Source organism: Cicer arietinum, chromosome 5 (assembly GCF_000331145.2).
Source record: "Cicer arietinum cultivar CDC Frontier isolate Library 1 chromosome 5, Cicar.CDCFrontier_v2.0, whole genome shotgun sequence".
Classification (NCBI taxonomy): domain Eukaryota; kingdom Viridiplantae; phylum Streptophyta; class Magnoliopsida; order Fabales; family Fabaceae; genus Cicer; species Cicer arietinum.
In genome coordinates this window covers 48,168,278-48,184,853 of record NC_021164.2, presented here as the reverse complement: position 1 = coordinate 48,184,853, position 16,576 = coordinate 48,168,278, and the positions used below count along the sequence as shown (strand labels likewise).

General features: G+C 29.1%; 1 protein-coding gene across 1 annotated transcript; it reads right to left on the bottom strand.

The window, feature by feature from the left end:
- Positions 1–12,104: 12,104 nt before the first annotated feature.
- LOC101511552 (probable receptor-like protein kinase At2g42960) lies at positions 12,105–16,131 on the bottom strand. Its single transcript, XM_004516875.4, has 8 exons — positions 15,635–16,131; positions 14,330–15,057; positions 14,116–14,220; positions 13,871–13,993; positions 13,558–13,728; positions 13,347–13,476; positions 13,019–13,228; positions 12,105–12,640 (listed from the first exon to the last, which is right to left on the bottom strand). Exons 2-8 carry the CDS (start codon positions 14,980–14,982, stop codon positions 12,512–12,514), a joined length of 1,521 nt encoding a protein of 506 aa, XP_004516932.1. The 5' UTR covers positions 14,983–15,057; positions 15,635–16,131; the 3' UTR covers positions 12,105–12,511.
- Between the last annotated feature and the right edge of the window lie 445 nt (positions 16,132–16,576).

Here is a 16,576-nt window from a genome sequence, read left to right as displayed (position 1 = left end):
TTTGTTACTTGTATGACTACGATAGACTTGTGCAATGGGTAATGAACTTTATGTGTGTTTATTTTAACTTTTAATGTTGAACACATTAAAAAGAGAGGTGGAATCACAACAAGTTATTAGAACTATTGCGTTAAATGAGGTGTATGACATGTATGTTGTGTTAAATCACATATTTAGTAGCATAACACTGAAGTAATGACCAATGTTAAAAATAAGGTAGTGTACTAGCATAATTTAGGTGGTGGTATACAACTTGAGTGGTGATCTTGATCATATGAATCTTTGATCAAGTTGAATGAATACAAATTCTAATTCACGTGAAACGTGTAATGTCTTTTAAAAAGATGAACATAACAATCCAAGAAATTTTAATGTTTGTTATGCATTTCTAGGCCCTAGTTCCTTGCTTATTCAACATGGTTTTTGTCTCACTCGTAAATTGTATTGTCTCTAAATTTCAGCTACACAATTACCAAAGAATTGATCCTTTCCGAAAATATTTTTTGCCTCAAATTTTGTGTTAATTTTATTCGTGAATAACGAGGTAAGAAGTTTTTGAAGTGAAAAATTATAGTCATATATAGAAATAATGAAAATGTCAGAATTTATTTTTATTATTTCCATAAATGCATTTTTATTAACTTACACTCAATCTTATCTTTATGATAATAATCTATTACAAGAGTCTCTCATCATAATGAAATTAACACATTTTAGAAAATGAAAACATGAAATGTTTTTAGAGAGTATAACTTTATTATGGAAAAAATGATTCAACCTTGAAGATAAGATTATGTCAAAACAAAAAAACACTTGACACATAAAAATAAAATAAATTTTAGTTTTTCATATTATTAATACAATGAGTGAGTGATCTATATAGATATAAATGTAACCATACAAAAATAATGGAAACTTGATTGTATTCACCCGTTCACTCCATCAACCACTTGATAGAGAATCTTATAGTGAGAGTGAACGTGATATATGTGATATGTTGATGGTGTAATATGAAAAATGAGATACAAAGAAAATGGTGTATGGAATAAGTGTATCGAAATTATGAGTGCTTAGATATCATTGTTGAAAATTAATATACATGTATATAATGTGCAGTAATATAGAATTCATTAAAATTTATTCAATATTAAATAAATGATATTATTTTTTTTTTATAAAATTATGAAATTTAAGACAATTGTAGTACATATATTAGATAATTGTTATTACTCAGGTATACACACACACATATATATATATATATATTAATAAATGCTATTATTTTTTAATAATTTAATTATATTAAAAAGTTGGATTAAATAATTTATTTTAATATTACAATGGTTCTAAAGAGGCAAGGGATAAGATGGATCATAAACTATAATTGGGAGCACAACATGAAATTGAGAGATACCGGACCAAAGATTGTTGCTAGAGGCTCAAACATTGACATGCAAGATTATATGAAAATGTAGTTAAAGGGAAACATAAATCAATGCTGAAAGCTAGACTAAATTGGAAAAATTCCAACAAACTAGCATATATAGCACATTTATTTTATTAGTTTGACAATAAAATAGTGAATGTGTATTAAAAGAAGTCCGTTGGTCAAGTTTCTATAAAAGGGATGACATTATGACATATAATACTTAACAACAATTCAATTTTCATAGATACCTTGTTGTCGTAATTTCATTTTTAATGTCTAATATGGTACTCATGGAGTCAGATGATGAATGAACATCCCATCATTAATAGAAGATGCAAATTGCCTAATGAGCAATTAGATTGATGAAATTGGAGAAAAGAGCCTATTTGATGTTGACAATGAAATACTTAGATGGTTCTGAATGTTATGAGACCTTGGTTATTCAGCGTGTATAGAAATTTTTCAAATTCTTTGTCTTTACTGTTTGGGAATACATAAATCTTGATGATAAGATGTATAATATGAACACCATGAATGTAGCTCGTGTAATGATAATAACAAAAGGGATTGACATGTTGGATGAGAGATCTACTTTTGATTTCAATGGAGACCTGTTCTTAATTGATTTATCAATTTTTGACAAAAGACATGAAGGGTGGAGATGATACAAGATTGATTTATTAGATTTTGCTAAATAATATTTTACGATTAATTATTTTTTATGTACTAAATATCAATCAACTGAATCCCTTAATAAAAAATGACTAATAGAGCATTGTACCAAAAAAATGTTTGAAAAGAGCAACTCATATGAAAAGATTTTTAAAATTTTGTTTAGATTTGAAGGTTTATATCGCTTGTTGACAATGACTTGAAATTACGCTCCAAACATCGTTATACTTATCTTAAACATGACAATGCAAATGATCTTGATGGTTGTTTAAAATCAACCAAGCTGAAATCTATAAAAAGTTAAGCGCGGTTGTAAATTTAATAGTAAATAAATAATTATATTTTGAAACTCAATAAATCTAGAATGGATACGAAGAAAGTAGATACACAAAATTTTGGGAAAGAAACAATGGTTTAAATGCAATGAAATCGTTCAAGATTTACTTTCACTTTCTACTATGGACCCTCAATGCTTGTTGGTCCCTCTTCTTGACATCGTACTTGAAAAATTTGAGTTTACAGAGAATTGCATTTGGCCTTCCAAGAGCTACCTTATTCAAATTACGCATGTAGTAGATATGTGTAACCTTATTTTGAATAGTTTTTTCCATCCTACAGAACTACTCTAACATGAAAAAAAATTGAGACTACACTAAATGTTTGTTTTGTTTCCTTGTCTTTTTGGTATATTACATAGAATACAACCTCATCTTTACCACCAGATTGAACACTAACTATTTTCTTGTTTACTAAACCAGAGTACTCGAAAGAGTTAAGGTTTGTAAGAAGTGTTGTATCCGAAATGAGGTATCAAATGAAATCTAGTTTGTTGGTTGATGTTTTAAAAATATTTTTATAATTAATCATGATGATTTATCATTGAGAATAAAATGTCTTATGGTAAGTGACAATAATGATGCATGGCTATGGCATAAAAGATTTGCACATATCCATATGGATCATTTAAACAAGTTAGTCAAACATGAACTTGTTGTAGGGTTACCAAAAGATGAAATTCATTAAGGACAAATTATGTGATACTTGTCAAAAGGGTAAGCAAACTAAGGTCTCCTTCAAACCCAAGAATATTGTATCAACTTCAAGACCACTTCAATTGATACATATGGACTTGTTTGGTCCATCAAGAACTAAAAGTCTTGGTGGAAATTCATATGGACTAATAATTGTTGATGATTTCTCAAGGTTCACATGGACCTTATTTTTGGCAAATAAAAATGAAGCTTTTAAAGCATTTAAAAATATTGCCAAACTAGTCCAAAATGAACAATCAACCAAAATTGTATCAATAAGAAGTGATCATGGAGGAGAATTTCAAAATGCTTCTTTTGTAGAGTATTGTGAAGAAAATGGAATATTCCATAACTTTTCTGCACCAAGAACACCTTAACAAAATGGAGTTGTTGAGAGAAAGAATAGATTATTGGTAGAACTTGCAATGACCATCCTAAACAACTAAAGTTTACCAAAATACTTTTGAGCAGATGTTGTAAGTACAGCTTGTTATGTATCCAACCAAGTAATAATTCGACCAATCCTAAAGAAGACTCCATATGAACTCTATAAAGGTAGAAAGTCAAACATCTCTCACTTTCACGTATTTGGGTGTAAATGCTTTGTGCTGAATAATGGTAAGGAAAATCTTGGAAAATTCAATGAGAAAGCCGATGAAGGTATCTTTATTGGTTATTCCTTACCTAGTACAGCTTTTAGTATTTTTAATAAAATAACTTTGTTAGTAGAAAAATCTATGCATGTACCATTTGATGACTCTAACCCCTTGAAAGAGGATAAAAATGTCTCTCGTGATGATCAATCAATTCAAAAGAATGAAGTCAGTATTGAGCAACAAGATCAACATAATGATCTCCCTCAAGAATGGAGAACTCATCGAGATCACTCAATTGACCACATTATAGGCAATGAAATATAATTTGTTTTTCCTCCTAATTATCTCATTTTAGGTCCTCAACATTTCCTTCTTCTTAGAAGAAATTTGACCTCGAATTTAGCTCAATCATAACCTACAAGAAGAAAAAGACGAGTCAAATACATGGACAATGTTAACGCTACCACTTGGATCAAATGGAAATTGTGAAAAACCACTAAATGTGTCAAGTTCGTGAAGCACAACTCCACTTTTTTCATTAAACAATCCAACATATTCATTTCCAATATAAGACATTTTCAAGATAGAGATAAAATTATACCTCTTGAAATTGACATTAAGTACAAATGTTACCTTCCCTGAATTGGATTTGGTGATGGACAATAGTTACTTTGTATTTTTAAAGGTTCAATGCAAGTTGAGCCTTATGGACATTCCTTTCATAATAAACAAATTAAGGTTCTTTTTGAAACAAGAAAAGTCCCTCAAATAAATAAGGAGTATCATATAAAAGTTTAAAAGATTTGTTAATAACAGAAAGAGTAAGGAGATGTGTAGTAGTGCAACTATCAACTAATTCCACATGAAAATATTTACCCTTCATAGAAAATCTCAATATACTAACTTTATTTTTAACATAAGAGTAATTATTCAAATTAGAAAACAAATGTTTCTTAAGAATCCCAACACATTTTTCAAAAAATTTTGTCATAAACCAAGTTTACTTTGGAAAGTACAACAACACATTTATCAACAAAATCATTCGAGTCTTGGCTTATAATTCTCAAATCAAGTTTAGAAGAATAAGATGGATTAAACACTTGATGCATCATGGATTTAACTTTCAAATGAGGCTTATGGAAATAACACAAGTTAGACATTTCAACATTAATATTTGAAAACCTATCAAGTACATGAGGAAGAAACTTATCAAACAATTTAAGAGAAACATGAATTAAAGTAATAGAAGAATTAAAGTTGTTAGGATTCAAACCAAGATTTTCCTTGCAAACATCCTTTTGAGAAACCTTTGGTTAATCACCTTTAACTTCAATGGATTGTGAGCATTACTCTTTTGGACACCTATCTTCAAGCTTTTGAACATAAGAATCAATAATGTTAGGCAAATAGTTAGACTCAATTTCTTACTCTATGTCTCTCGAGTTTTGTTCCATTTATATTTCTTTTCTTTAATTCTCACTTTTTCTCTTAAAGCTAACTTGTTTTTTTCCTCTTTCTTTCTATTATTTGATTTTCTCTTTCTCTCTTAAGGCTAGTTTATCTACTTTTCTTGCCTCTTTTATCTACTTTTCTTTCCTCTTTTGTATATCCATTATCATAATGATATTTCACATACTCCAAATCCAATATAAAATCTCTAATATATTCTTCATATGATATACTTTCCTTTTTTTTCTTTCGGTCCTCCTTTTCTCTTCTTTGTGTCTTTTCTCTTCTGCATACCTCATATCATGTCTCTAAAAATCTATTTGCCTCGTTGCTTTTTCCTATCTCTCTTTTCATATCTCCTTTCATCATCACCATAATCTCTATATCTTCTTTCTTTTTCTTTATCTCTTCTTTCATACCTCATCTCCTCCTCATTATAATCTTCACATCTTCTTTCTTTTTATCTAAATCTCCTCTCATACCTCCTTTCCTTCTCATCATAACTTTCATATCTTCCTTTTTTCCCCTTAATTTCGAATCTATCTTTGTTTTGAGAAGATCTTCCATGATGAGATCTCTTATCTCTTTAATTCACAAACTCTTCTCTCAAGGCATTCATTTGAGTATTCAACATTTTTGTAAAGTGACCAATAAGATAAGTGATTCTAGGAGAAAGGGGTTATGTTCACTTACTCTCGTGCTATGGATAGTGAAATTTATGTGTGTTTATTTTAACTTTTAATGTTGAATACACTAAAATACAAATTGGAGCCACAACAAGTTATTACAACTTTTACTTTAAATGAGGTGTATGACATGTATATTGTGTTAAAGCACAAAATAAGTAACTTAACACATAAGTGATTATCAATCCTAAAAATAAGGTAGCATACTAGAATAACTTAGGTGGTAGTGTACAGCTTGGTGTGATGCTCTTGATCATGAATCTTCAATAAAGATGATTGAATACTAATAATAATTTACGTGAAAAATACAATGTCTTCTAAAAAGATGACCAGAAAAATTCAAGAAAATTTCATGTTTATTATTCACCTCAAGGAACTAGCTCCTTGATTACTCAACACGATTGATGGCTCATTCACGCATTATATTGCCTCAAGAATTCAGCTATGCAAATACCAAGGAGTTGTTCCTTTGCAAAAACATATTTCAACCTTTCAGTTATTGTCCCGATAAAATAAAAAGACAACTTTAAGATCCTACAAAATTATCATGCATTTAGTTTTAGTCCCTACTATTAAGTTAATATGTATATTTTCTGTAACAACCCACTTATTTAAAAAAAATAATGAAATAAAATTGATTAACTATAACATTTTATCTTTAGCATTTATTAAATTTAAATTAGTGTAAGAATGGAAAAGTGGTAAAAATGAGATATGTAAAAGGGCCAAAAAGAAACTCATATATTTTCCCTCACTTATTCTCTCATTTCACGAAAAACTTCTCTTTCACTCTCATTTTTTCATTCCTGTAATTGAACTCACTCTGAAGAACACCAACACCAGTTACTGTTCACCATCTTCTACAATCTTCTATTTTTCTTTTTTTCGAAATTCTACAAAAAAACAATAGCTTACTAAAGCTCCTCAAATTTGTCCTGACCCATTGCATGCATGATTCCACCCCTCAATCTTTGATAATCAATCAAGAAAAGTATCACAGATAAAGAAAGAACAAGAACTAGAACTGAGCATTGGGATTGAGGAAAACTAAGGACTTCTAGATCACATATTTCCCCCAAATGACCTTGAAAACAAAAGGATAATTCTTAAAAATGTGAGTTTTATTTAGAACTACACATTCACATAAGGGTTCTGGGTTCGAAGTCCATTTTTATTTTTTTTGATTAAACTGATTTTTAGGTTTTCTTAAAATCTGAAAGCAAGAGAACTATAAATTTTAGCATGTAAAAGATATTTTGTGAAACTGCACTTAACTGCCTCTGAAATCATGCATTTGTGAAATTTATGATGCATTAAGAATATGTGATGTTCATGACATGTTAAGAATTTAAGGAGTAGAGTAAATCATGATAGGTGAAATATGGGGTTAATGGGTTTAAAAAATTTCATAGTATGTCGTTATGCGTCTGATTCTTCTTTTATTTTGCCTCTGATCATGCTACCTTTTATCAGCAACATGTTTCTAGTCATGATTCATATGATCAGGTTGCCTCTGGCCGAGCTTGCCTCTGGTCCAATCTTCCTGATTTGAACGTGGAATTTAAAGTACAAATTCACAATTTAAACAAATAACTAGCTAAAGTCTTTAGAGTTGATTTAGAATTAAGGTATCCTCTGATTGTAATGTATTACTAAGTTTATGAAACAATTGTTTGGTTGAATGGTGCATTGCATACATAACATTACAAACGCATTGCATTCATCAAGTCATAACATGCATGATCCAAGTACACGGTGGGTTATTTGAGGATTGTTCCAGACATGAAATAATGGGTAAAAGAAGAACAATCGGAACGCTGATTGGGGTCATGACCAGACTAACTTTAGCTAAAGGTCTCAATTATCTTGGTGACCCACGTTAAGATAATTGAGAAACTTTTCCATAATCTGAGGAAAAGAAAGAGGACATGCATTTTTCCAAATTTTTAAGTAAAAGAAGTGTTAAATGACATGTTTTATAAAAAGTTAAAGATAATGTTTAGCATAAATTGCCTATTATTTCATGATTTATGTGTATCTATGAAAAGAAATTTTTTAAACTACCTCTCCCCTTTTTAGAACTCACTGAGATTATCATCTCATCCCTTTATTCTTATATTATAGCAGATATAAATGGTTGATGTTTAGCTCCACGTCAGGTGATAGCCCTACCAGACTTGTTTTGTATTAGTTTTTGGTTCAATTCTATGAATTGATGTATTAGGAAACATTGTCATGGGATTTTGTTATTGAAGTCGAAATTTTATTTTTAATAATTCATTAAACAAGAGTTGTAAACTATATATTAAATTTAGTTACAAATTTCATGATGATATTTTAATGTCTTATAATGATTGTCTTTGTTTTTATTAAGATGTATTAATTTATTGCCATATTCTAGATATATGGTAATGGGTTTTACATTTTTGAATAAATCTTAGCAAGCATGATTTTAATAATATAAAATTTTGATTTCTATGTCCATATTTTTAATACTTTTATCTTCACTTTTTTTAATTTAAAAAATTCATATTTAGTTCATGCTTAAGTTAAAAAGTTATCAATTTTTTTGGAGGAACTTCTAATATTTTAAACATGCTTGTAAAAAATCAATCAAAAAAAATTTAAGTTCAAGGTTAATTAAAAAAGTTTCATTTTATTAGGGACTAAAATTGCTTGTTCGATTTTTTTGTCAAGACTAAAATTAGTATTTTTTTTTATACTAACGAACGTTGAAAGTTTAAATTGTATAGTGATGAAAAACATATTTACCAAAAAATAAAAATAAAAAACTTTTGTAACAAGATATGAAGAATACACATGTATGTCTTTGTTACTTGTATGACTACCAAAGTCTTATTCTATAGATAGCAAACTTTATGTTTGTGTTTTTTTTAACTTTTAATGTTGAACACAATAAAAAAATAAAATATAAAAAGTTGAATCACAACAAGTTATTAGAGATGTTGTTAAACGAGATGTATGCCATGTATGTTATCTCAAAGCACATATTTAGTAGCTTAACATTGAAGTTATGATCAATCCTAAAAATAAGGTAGGGTGGTGATCTTGATCATATAAATCTTCAATCAAGTGGAATAAATACAAATTCTAATTCACGTGAAACATACAATATCTTCTAAAATGATAACCATAAAAATTCAAGGAAATTTATGTTTGTTATGTACCTCTAGACCCTAGCTTGTAACTTACTCAACATAGTTGTTGCCTCATTCATGCATTGTATGCTTCTAAATTTCAGCAACCTAGATACCAAGGAGTTGATAATTTGCAAAAACATTGTTTTCTTAAATTTTGTGTTAATTTTATTCGCTAATAACAAGGTAAGAAGTTTTTAAAGTGAAAAATTGTCTACAATTCTAGAAATAATGAAAATGTCAAAAGGTTATTTTTATTATTTCTAGAAATGTATTTTTATAAACTTACATTCAATCTTATCTTCATAACAATTATTTAGTACAAGAGTTTTACATCATAATAAAATAATGAAATATTCTTTGAAAGTATCATTTTATTATGGAAAAACATGATTCAACTTGAGGCACAAGATTTTGTCAAAACAAAAAAACAAATGACACACAAGATAAATTAAATTTTAATATTTCATATTACTAATACAATGGGTGAGTGATCAATATAGATATAAATATAACCATAACAAATAATGGAAAATAATTTGTATTCATCCATACACCCCATCAATCACTTGATTGAGAATGTTATAGAGAGATTGAATGTAATAGTTGTTATATGTTAGATGATGTGATAGGAAGAGATGTATATAAAAAAAAATGTGGTGTTGAATGAGTGTATGAAAATTATGAATGTTTATGTATTATTTAAAAAAAATAATATACATGTTTATAATGTGCGTTAATGTAAGAATTCTTTTAAATTTATACAACATTAAATAAATGGTATTGAATAATTTTATAAAATTATAAAATTTACGATAATCGTATTACATAAATTGAATAATTGCTATTACTCATATATATTAATATATAAATAAATGTTATTATTTTTAAACAATTTAAAATAATTGAATTAAATAATTAATTTTAATATTACAATGACTCTAAAGAAGCAGGAGACAAAATTGATCAATACTATAATGGGGAACACAGCATGAAATGGAGAGGAATTAGACCAAAAGATGGAGATGATAGACCAGATTGATTTATCAGATTTTGAAGAATCTAGAGGTTACATACGGTCTCAAACTGGTGGTCCATGGAAATTGTAACGATACTATTAATGACTTGATTAATTTTAATATAACATATCTGAAGAAATTTTAGTATTAATTGAATTTTTGAATTCCAATGTCAAAAGGGGAAGTACAAATAACGATGATTTGATTTACTTAAGATAATCCCAACCGAGGATGTTTTTATAAATATATCCTTTTTTTTCTTTTTAAATTTCACATCAAATTATCACACATTGAAAAATAAATATCAAAATATCTATCTTTTAAATTTAATAAATGATCGTATTTTGGATTTGTTATGAGTTGAAGAAAAAAATTTCAATTGCAATATGCGACCATGTATTAGTTTTAATTTTTTTTCATTTTATTAATTAAAAAATCATTTATTTAATAAATTAAAAATAATAATATTTTATTTTAAAATATTATTAATAAAATAAAATACATTAAATTGAAGGGGAAAAAAAGCGAATACGGTTGACTAAATGTGGCTAAACAAATAATATATTATGTTATTTTAACAGCTATATCCTATTTTGTAGACAAATTTAAATTATGTTAAAATTTTCGTAGATAAATTAGCAACTTATTTATATTTTGTTAACGACTTCCTCCTATCTTTTCTTTAGATCAAATAAATAAAAATTAATAATAATAAAATACAAAAAAATAGGAGGAAGTCGTTAACAAAAGATAAATGAAAGTCGTTAACAAAATCTAATTATTAATATTTTTTTTACGACTTTCTCCTATTTATTATTATTATTATTATTATTATTATTAATTTTTATTTATTTGATCTGAAAAAAATTGGTAGGAAAGCGTTAACAAAATATAAATAAGTTGTTAATTTATCTTCAAAATAGGATACAGTTTTAAAATAATTTAAATTTATTTATAAAATAGGAGAGAGTTAAAATAATTTTTTTAAAATATTATAATATTTTTTATCGAAAATTTAAGAAAATTTTAGAGGCTTTCTTTTGTTAAGTCTTTTAAACTATGATTTTTTTAGCTCCTCCAATATGTAGACTAAAGCTAAAATAATTAGTGAATTTGTGAAATTAACAACTCTAATAATAGTCTTTATGACCACAAATTTCCACAAGAAGGAAATAGAGGTGTTTATTGACTAGCCAACTATAAGAGCTATAACATTGAGTTACATATTGTGAGTGTGTTCTCCTCAATAATGGTCATTCAGATAATTTGAGACGTCTCTTATTCGATGATTACTAGATAATTTGAGGCATCTCTTATTCGATTATTACTCTGGTTTTCTTTTTCCAACGTAATTAAGATTTCTTGTAAGTCTTTTTTCTTATTTCGTTTGGGAGTTTTTTCCTATTGCGAGTAACGTCTTTACTGATAGAAACTCTAAATTTTGTAATAAAAAATCTATAAATTAAGTCACATATGTGAAACATTGTGTAAGCAATATTTTAATAGCGAGGGATTTGAACAATATTTAATTTTTTTTATATGCATGAACAGTATTTACTATTTATTTGATCCTAAGTTTAATCTTCAATGCTGCCATTATAGACACGAAAAATTCAGTGTATGTAAATAACTACAAAAGACCAAAAACATACACAAAAAATAATTAAAGAAAAAACTAGGCCCTAACTAACGAGTTCCATCTTCCCATTAACCAACAATTTAACTCATTCATATAGTAAGAGACATTGGCAACTTAAATGCAAAATATATTGTGTATATATGTTAAATTTGTTTATTTCAATATTTTATTCTCTTTCAGTGTCACATCATATGGACACTTGGGGAATTAGACCATAGAACATAAATGTTCTTTCATTTATCAAAATTACATATACTTTCACATTCATCTAAATCAACATTGACAACACTAACAATCAATACCGATAATAATTTTAAAAAATAAGTCTGTCAAACACCGAAACACACTTTCGACAAGAAGTGTCACTACTACGTATGGAGGAAGAAGGGTAGATATGGAATCAAATTGTAAGGACAATAAAATAATGAAGAAATAATTTAAAAGAGAGGGATATCATAACTTCACTTGAGACTTTTTGGAGCATATATAAATATAAATACATAACTTAAGCAAAATTCAAGGATAATGAAGCCATATATCTAATTTTCACCAAACATCATTTTTTTTTTTCTTATCACAACTCTCCATCAGACAAAAACAATGGCAATCATGAGGGTATTAGCTCAGCAGACATATGTACAAAACTAACACTGATTCCATCCTCCTTGCAAATTTGGTGTGTCATGTCTTTTGATTAATGCTTCATTGTCCAATTGAACTATCTTTCATATAATTCTCTTCTCAAGATGCATCAAAAAAAGTTTTCTCAACACAAACTTCATATAAAGGTAATTGAGCACCAAGGTTAAGTCATGAAATTCTCTCAATTCTACTACCCTTGAGTTTTTTCAAGTGAAATGTCTTCAGAATTCTTCATCTTACTGGTATCTGAAGGACCAGAAATATCTGTTAGAGATTCAATTTCCATGCTTGCAGTGCGGCTTTTTCTATTCCTTCGATCCTGTAAGTGATTTCAATTAATTGCATGTTTAACTTAAAATTAGTTAACACATCAATACTTGGTATATAATACTAATCATGAAAGTATCCATGCATACTTCAAAAGATGAGTTTTGAGGAAATATAATTAGGGAAAGCAAAACGGGTCTCTTGAGCTCATTCTTTTCAATTCAATAATATACAGTTTCATTTTTTTGATTTTGCAAGTTCTATCATGGGTGAAAGGCCCAAGAATCCTATTGGATAATTTCCATTCCACGGTTTTTAATAAAAAAATTATTATTGCAGGATACTATCATTTAACCTTTTGCATGAGTGTTAAGTGTGTGATTCCATCCTACAAGTTTTATAAATGAAAAGATAAGATAATGAAAGGAACCTCTCTGAATGGATATTCATCAGCTTCAAGCATCCTCACAATTTGACTCATTTTAGGTCTCTTCTCTGCATCAGGATCGACACACCTAAACGCAACAAGAAGAGCACGCTTTAAAGCACGTGTTGATGGTTTCACTTCAAGGCTCGAGTCCACAACTTCTTCGACCCTCCTTGTCCCCACCATCATTTTAAGCCACTCAACAAGATTCACCTGTCATGAGGATAATCAAAATCTTATCAGCTATATGAAAGGAGATATGGTATTATCGCTTTCAATGGAACACAAAGATAAAAGTGACATATTGGCTGCGTTCATAAATATTTGAAACCTCATTGGCTGGACGCGTATAGTCTACAGGGTCCCTTCCGGTAATCGCTTCTAGTAAGAGAACGCCAAAGCTGTAAATGTCGCTCTTCTCATTTAACAAGCCGGAATTAGCATATTCTGGTGCAACATAACTGAAATGGAGAACACAAGTAAGTTTCTATTTATGAAACTTTTTTAAGAATATTAAAAATAATGAAAAACTTTAGCATTACCCAAATGTTCCCATTACTCTGGTAGTTATGTGACTTTCTCCTGAATCCAAAAGTTTGGCTAAACCGAAATCAGAAACCTTTGCATTGAACTCGCTATCAATTAAAATGTTGCTAGACTTTATATCCCGGTGAACAACTTTCGGTTCTATTGCTTCATGTAAGTAAGCAAGCCTGCCACAAGCACAGTAAATATATTATGATATGCACTTTTACAGCAGATTTCAGACAATCCGGATTTACAAAAATCAATTTTACACAAGACAACAAAAATGATTAACATGGTTCATGTTTCTAATCTTCAAGCTGAACTTACGCTTTGGCTGTGCCGAGAATAACTTTCATGCGAGCTTCCCATGTAAGTACCCCGTGTTGGCTCATTGCCCCATGTAACCATTGTTCTAAGTTACCATTGTTCACATACTCATACACAAGTAACCTGCATGAGGGAAACTAAATTAATTGCGAAATAAAGGGTCCATTCAAATTTGACCTAAAAGAAAATAGTTACAAATACAAAGTTTGAAATGTCATCGAGCGTTAAAGAACATTAAAGTTTACCTGTGAACTCCTTCTATGCAAAATCCGAGTAAGCGCACAAGATTTTTATGTCTGACATGGCCTATAGCCTCGACTTCAACCCTAAATTCTTTCTCGGCTTGTCCCCTGTATAGAAATAAAAAACATTGTTTAAGAAAGAAAGAATCTCGATAAGGTAAGCGCCACAAGACCAAATTAAAAAAATGGTATCAATGATACCCGAAAGCGCCCTTACAAGTTGTTAAGAAGTCTCTTCACTGCCACCTTGGATCCATTAATCAATGTTCCCTTATAAACAACTCCATATCCGCCCTCACCGATAACATTCTCCGCGGCAAAACGGTTAGTTGAAAGTTCGAGATCTCTAAGTGTGAACCAATGCCCCCACCCAAGATGAGAAACTTCAGGTAAGCCAATCAGAGGAGATGCAGTTACCGCCCCTCCATATGACAATGTAGAGTGCTTCTTAACATTTCCGAAGTTTCCATCTTCTCCCGATATCGAACTAAGTCCTCTCTCGTGATGATAAATCGAGCTACATTGACTAACATTATCAGGATCACTGGATTTGCTCAAATGAACAAACAACTTCTCCGAATTCTTATCACTTGGTGGTAAGTTGTCATGAACATGAATAGACACACTCTCTACTTGATCATGAGAAGGTTGCTCACCAACTTTGTCGACTGTGATATCTTTCGAGACGTGTGGTATTTGAAATAACGAGTACTTGTCCACAGATCTTTTTGTTTTTCGCCGAAACATTATCCACATAGATAATATACAAAGAATCAGAACTATAAATGCACCAACACCTATTCCTATCAAAACCCATAACCTCAAACCTAAAAATGAAGTCTTCTTCGACAATTCGACTTTCAAAGACATAATTGGATGCTATAAGTCAATCTTTATCTTCCAAATTCTTCTTACAGTAGAATCAACTCATGAAGACATTCCTATCTGAGTACAACAAAATAATCTAGTTAAGAAATTTCTTATTCATTACACAATGTTTTTCTACAGAAAAAACAATCATTCTAAGTTACATGCAAAAATTTTCAGTTCTTGCACTCAATCACCATAAACAAACAAAAAAATTCAACAATTCAACTATATATATAAAAAAAAAAAAAATTAAGTGCATTGCACCTATATCAAAATTCAAAATCATCTGCAAGTAACATTAGGCTAAATAGTAGGAATTCAGGATATCCAAACCAAAAAGTAATGTGATTATTGTGATGCTTCAAACATTAAATAAAAAAGAAACAATAAATTCAGAAACCCATTGGTATAATAGCATCCATATCACCTAAATAAATAAAAGAAGGAACAATAAATTCACAAAATTTATTGAATAAAGACCAGTTCATTACACAGTCTTAAGCAATACTAATCACAAACCAAAATCTAAAAAAAAAAAGTAAACACCAGAAAAGCATCACTTATAATCCAAGCAAAAAAGAAAAGTTAAATCCAACCAAATGCAAATAAATAAATTGTCCAAAAAGTGATACAAAAAAGACAAAGCAATCACCTTTGTGTGGATCTAAGTTACCCTCTTTGATCTTCTTCCTTCAACAATTAAAGAAACAATAAAGGGTCTTGTTTCTTATCCCCAAATGACTCAATGAGCATACGAAAAAAAAAAAGAACAAAAAATACAAAGCCCTATAAATTCCAGATACTGCAAAAAATGAAACTTTGAAGTGTTAACTAGAAGAGATTGTAACCTCAAATGGGTCAATAAAGAAAAGAAAAATGGAAGGTAATGTCAGACAAAAAATGTAATTTTTAAAGGGAAAAATGCATAGAAACAGAAAAAGAGAGAGAGAGAGATTAATAAAAATGGATGATTTTGGTGGAGAAAAAAGAAGAAGTGGGGAAAAGGAGTTGGTTGGTAGTGTGATTGATGAAGAGGATTGTGGTAGGGACCTAAAGAAAGGTAGAAAAGGAAGCTTGGTTTGTAATGGAGGAAACCAGAGCTTAGAGAGAGAGAGAAACAGTAAAGGTAAAGCAAAAAATGAAATGAAATGAAACAGGTGTGGCATTTATAGCTAGTTGCAAAAAGTGTATTCAATAAGTTTAGAAAAAAGTAATGAGAGAGAGTGACAGTGTCTTGGAGAGAGAGAGAGAGAGTCAACTTCAATCCAACAACAAAAACTAAGAACTCCAAAACTGTATCTCAAAATTTAACTAGCTAACACATAAAAATTTTATTGTCTCAAATATAACCATGGAAAGAATCTTTAATTTATACTTTTAACATCATCCATCTTAAAATTTGTTTATATTTTATAAGTAAAAGTTGAAAATTAGTTTCACTATTTTGAAAATATGTCTAACTAAATTAGGCGTCTTATATAAATTTAATTTATAATAAAAAATATCAATTTTAATTTTAATTTTTGAAAAAGATATGTTAACAAATATATAGTAGAGAATTCATTGATAGCATTATTTACTTATTAAACTATCC

Excerpts from the sequence above, each read along its gene's own strand:
- LOC101511552 (XM_004516875.4), bottom strand. The coding sequence starts at position 14,982 with ATGTCTTTGAAAGTCGAATTGTCGAAGAAGACTTCATTTTTAGGTTTG. Across the intron at positions 14,221-14,329 it reads AAGAGACTTCTTAACAACTT|GGGACAAGCCGAGAAAGAAT; the intron begins GTAAGGGCGCTT and ends ATTTCTATACAG. Across the intron at positions 13,729-13,870 it reads ATTCTCGGCACAGCCAAAGC|GCTTGCTTACTTACATGAAG; the intron begins GTAAGTTCAGCT and ends TGCTTGTGGCAG.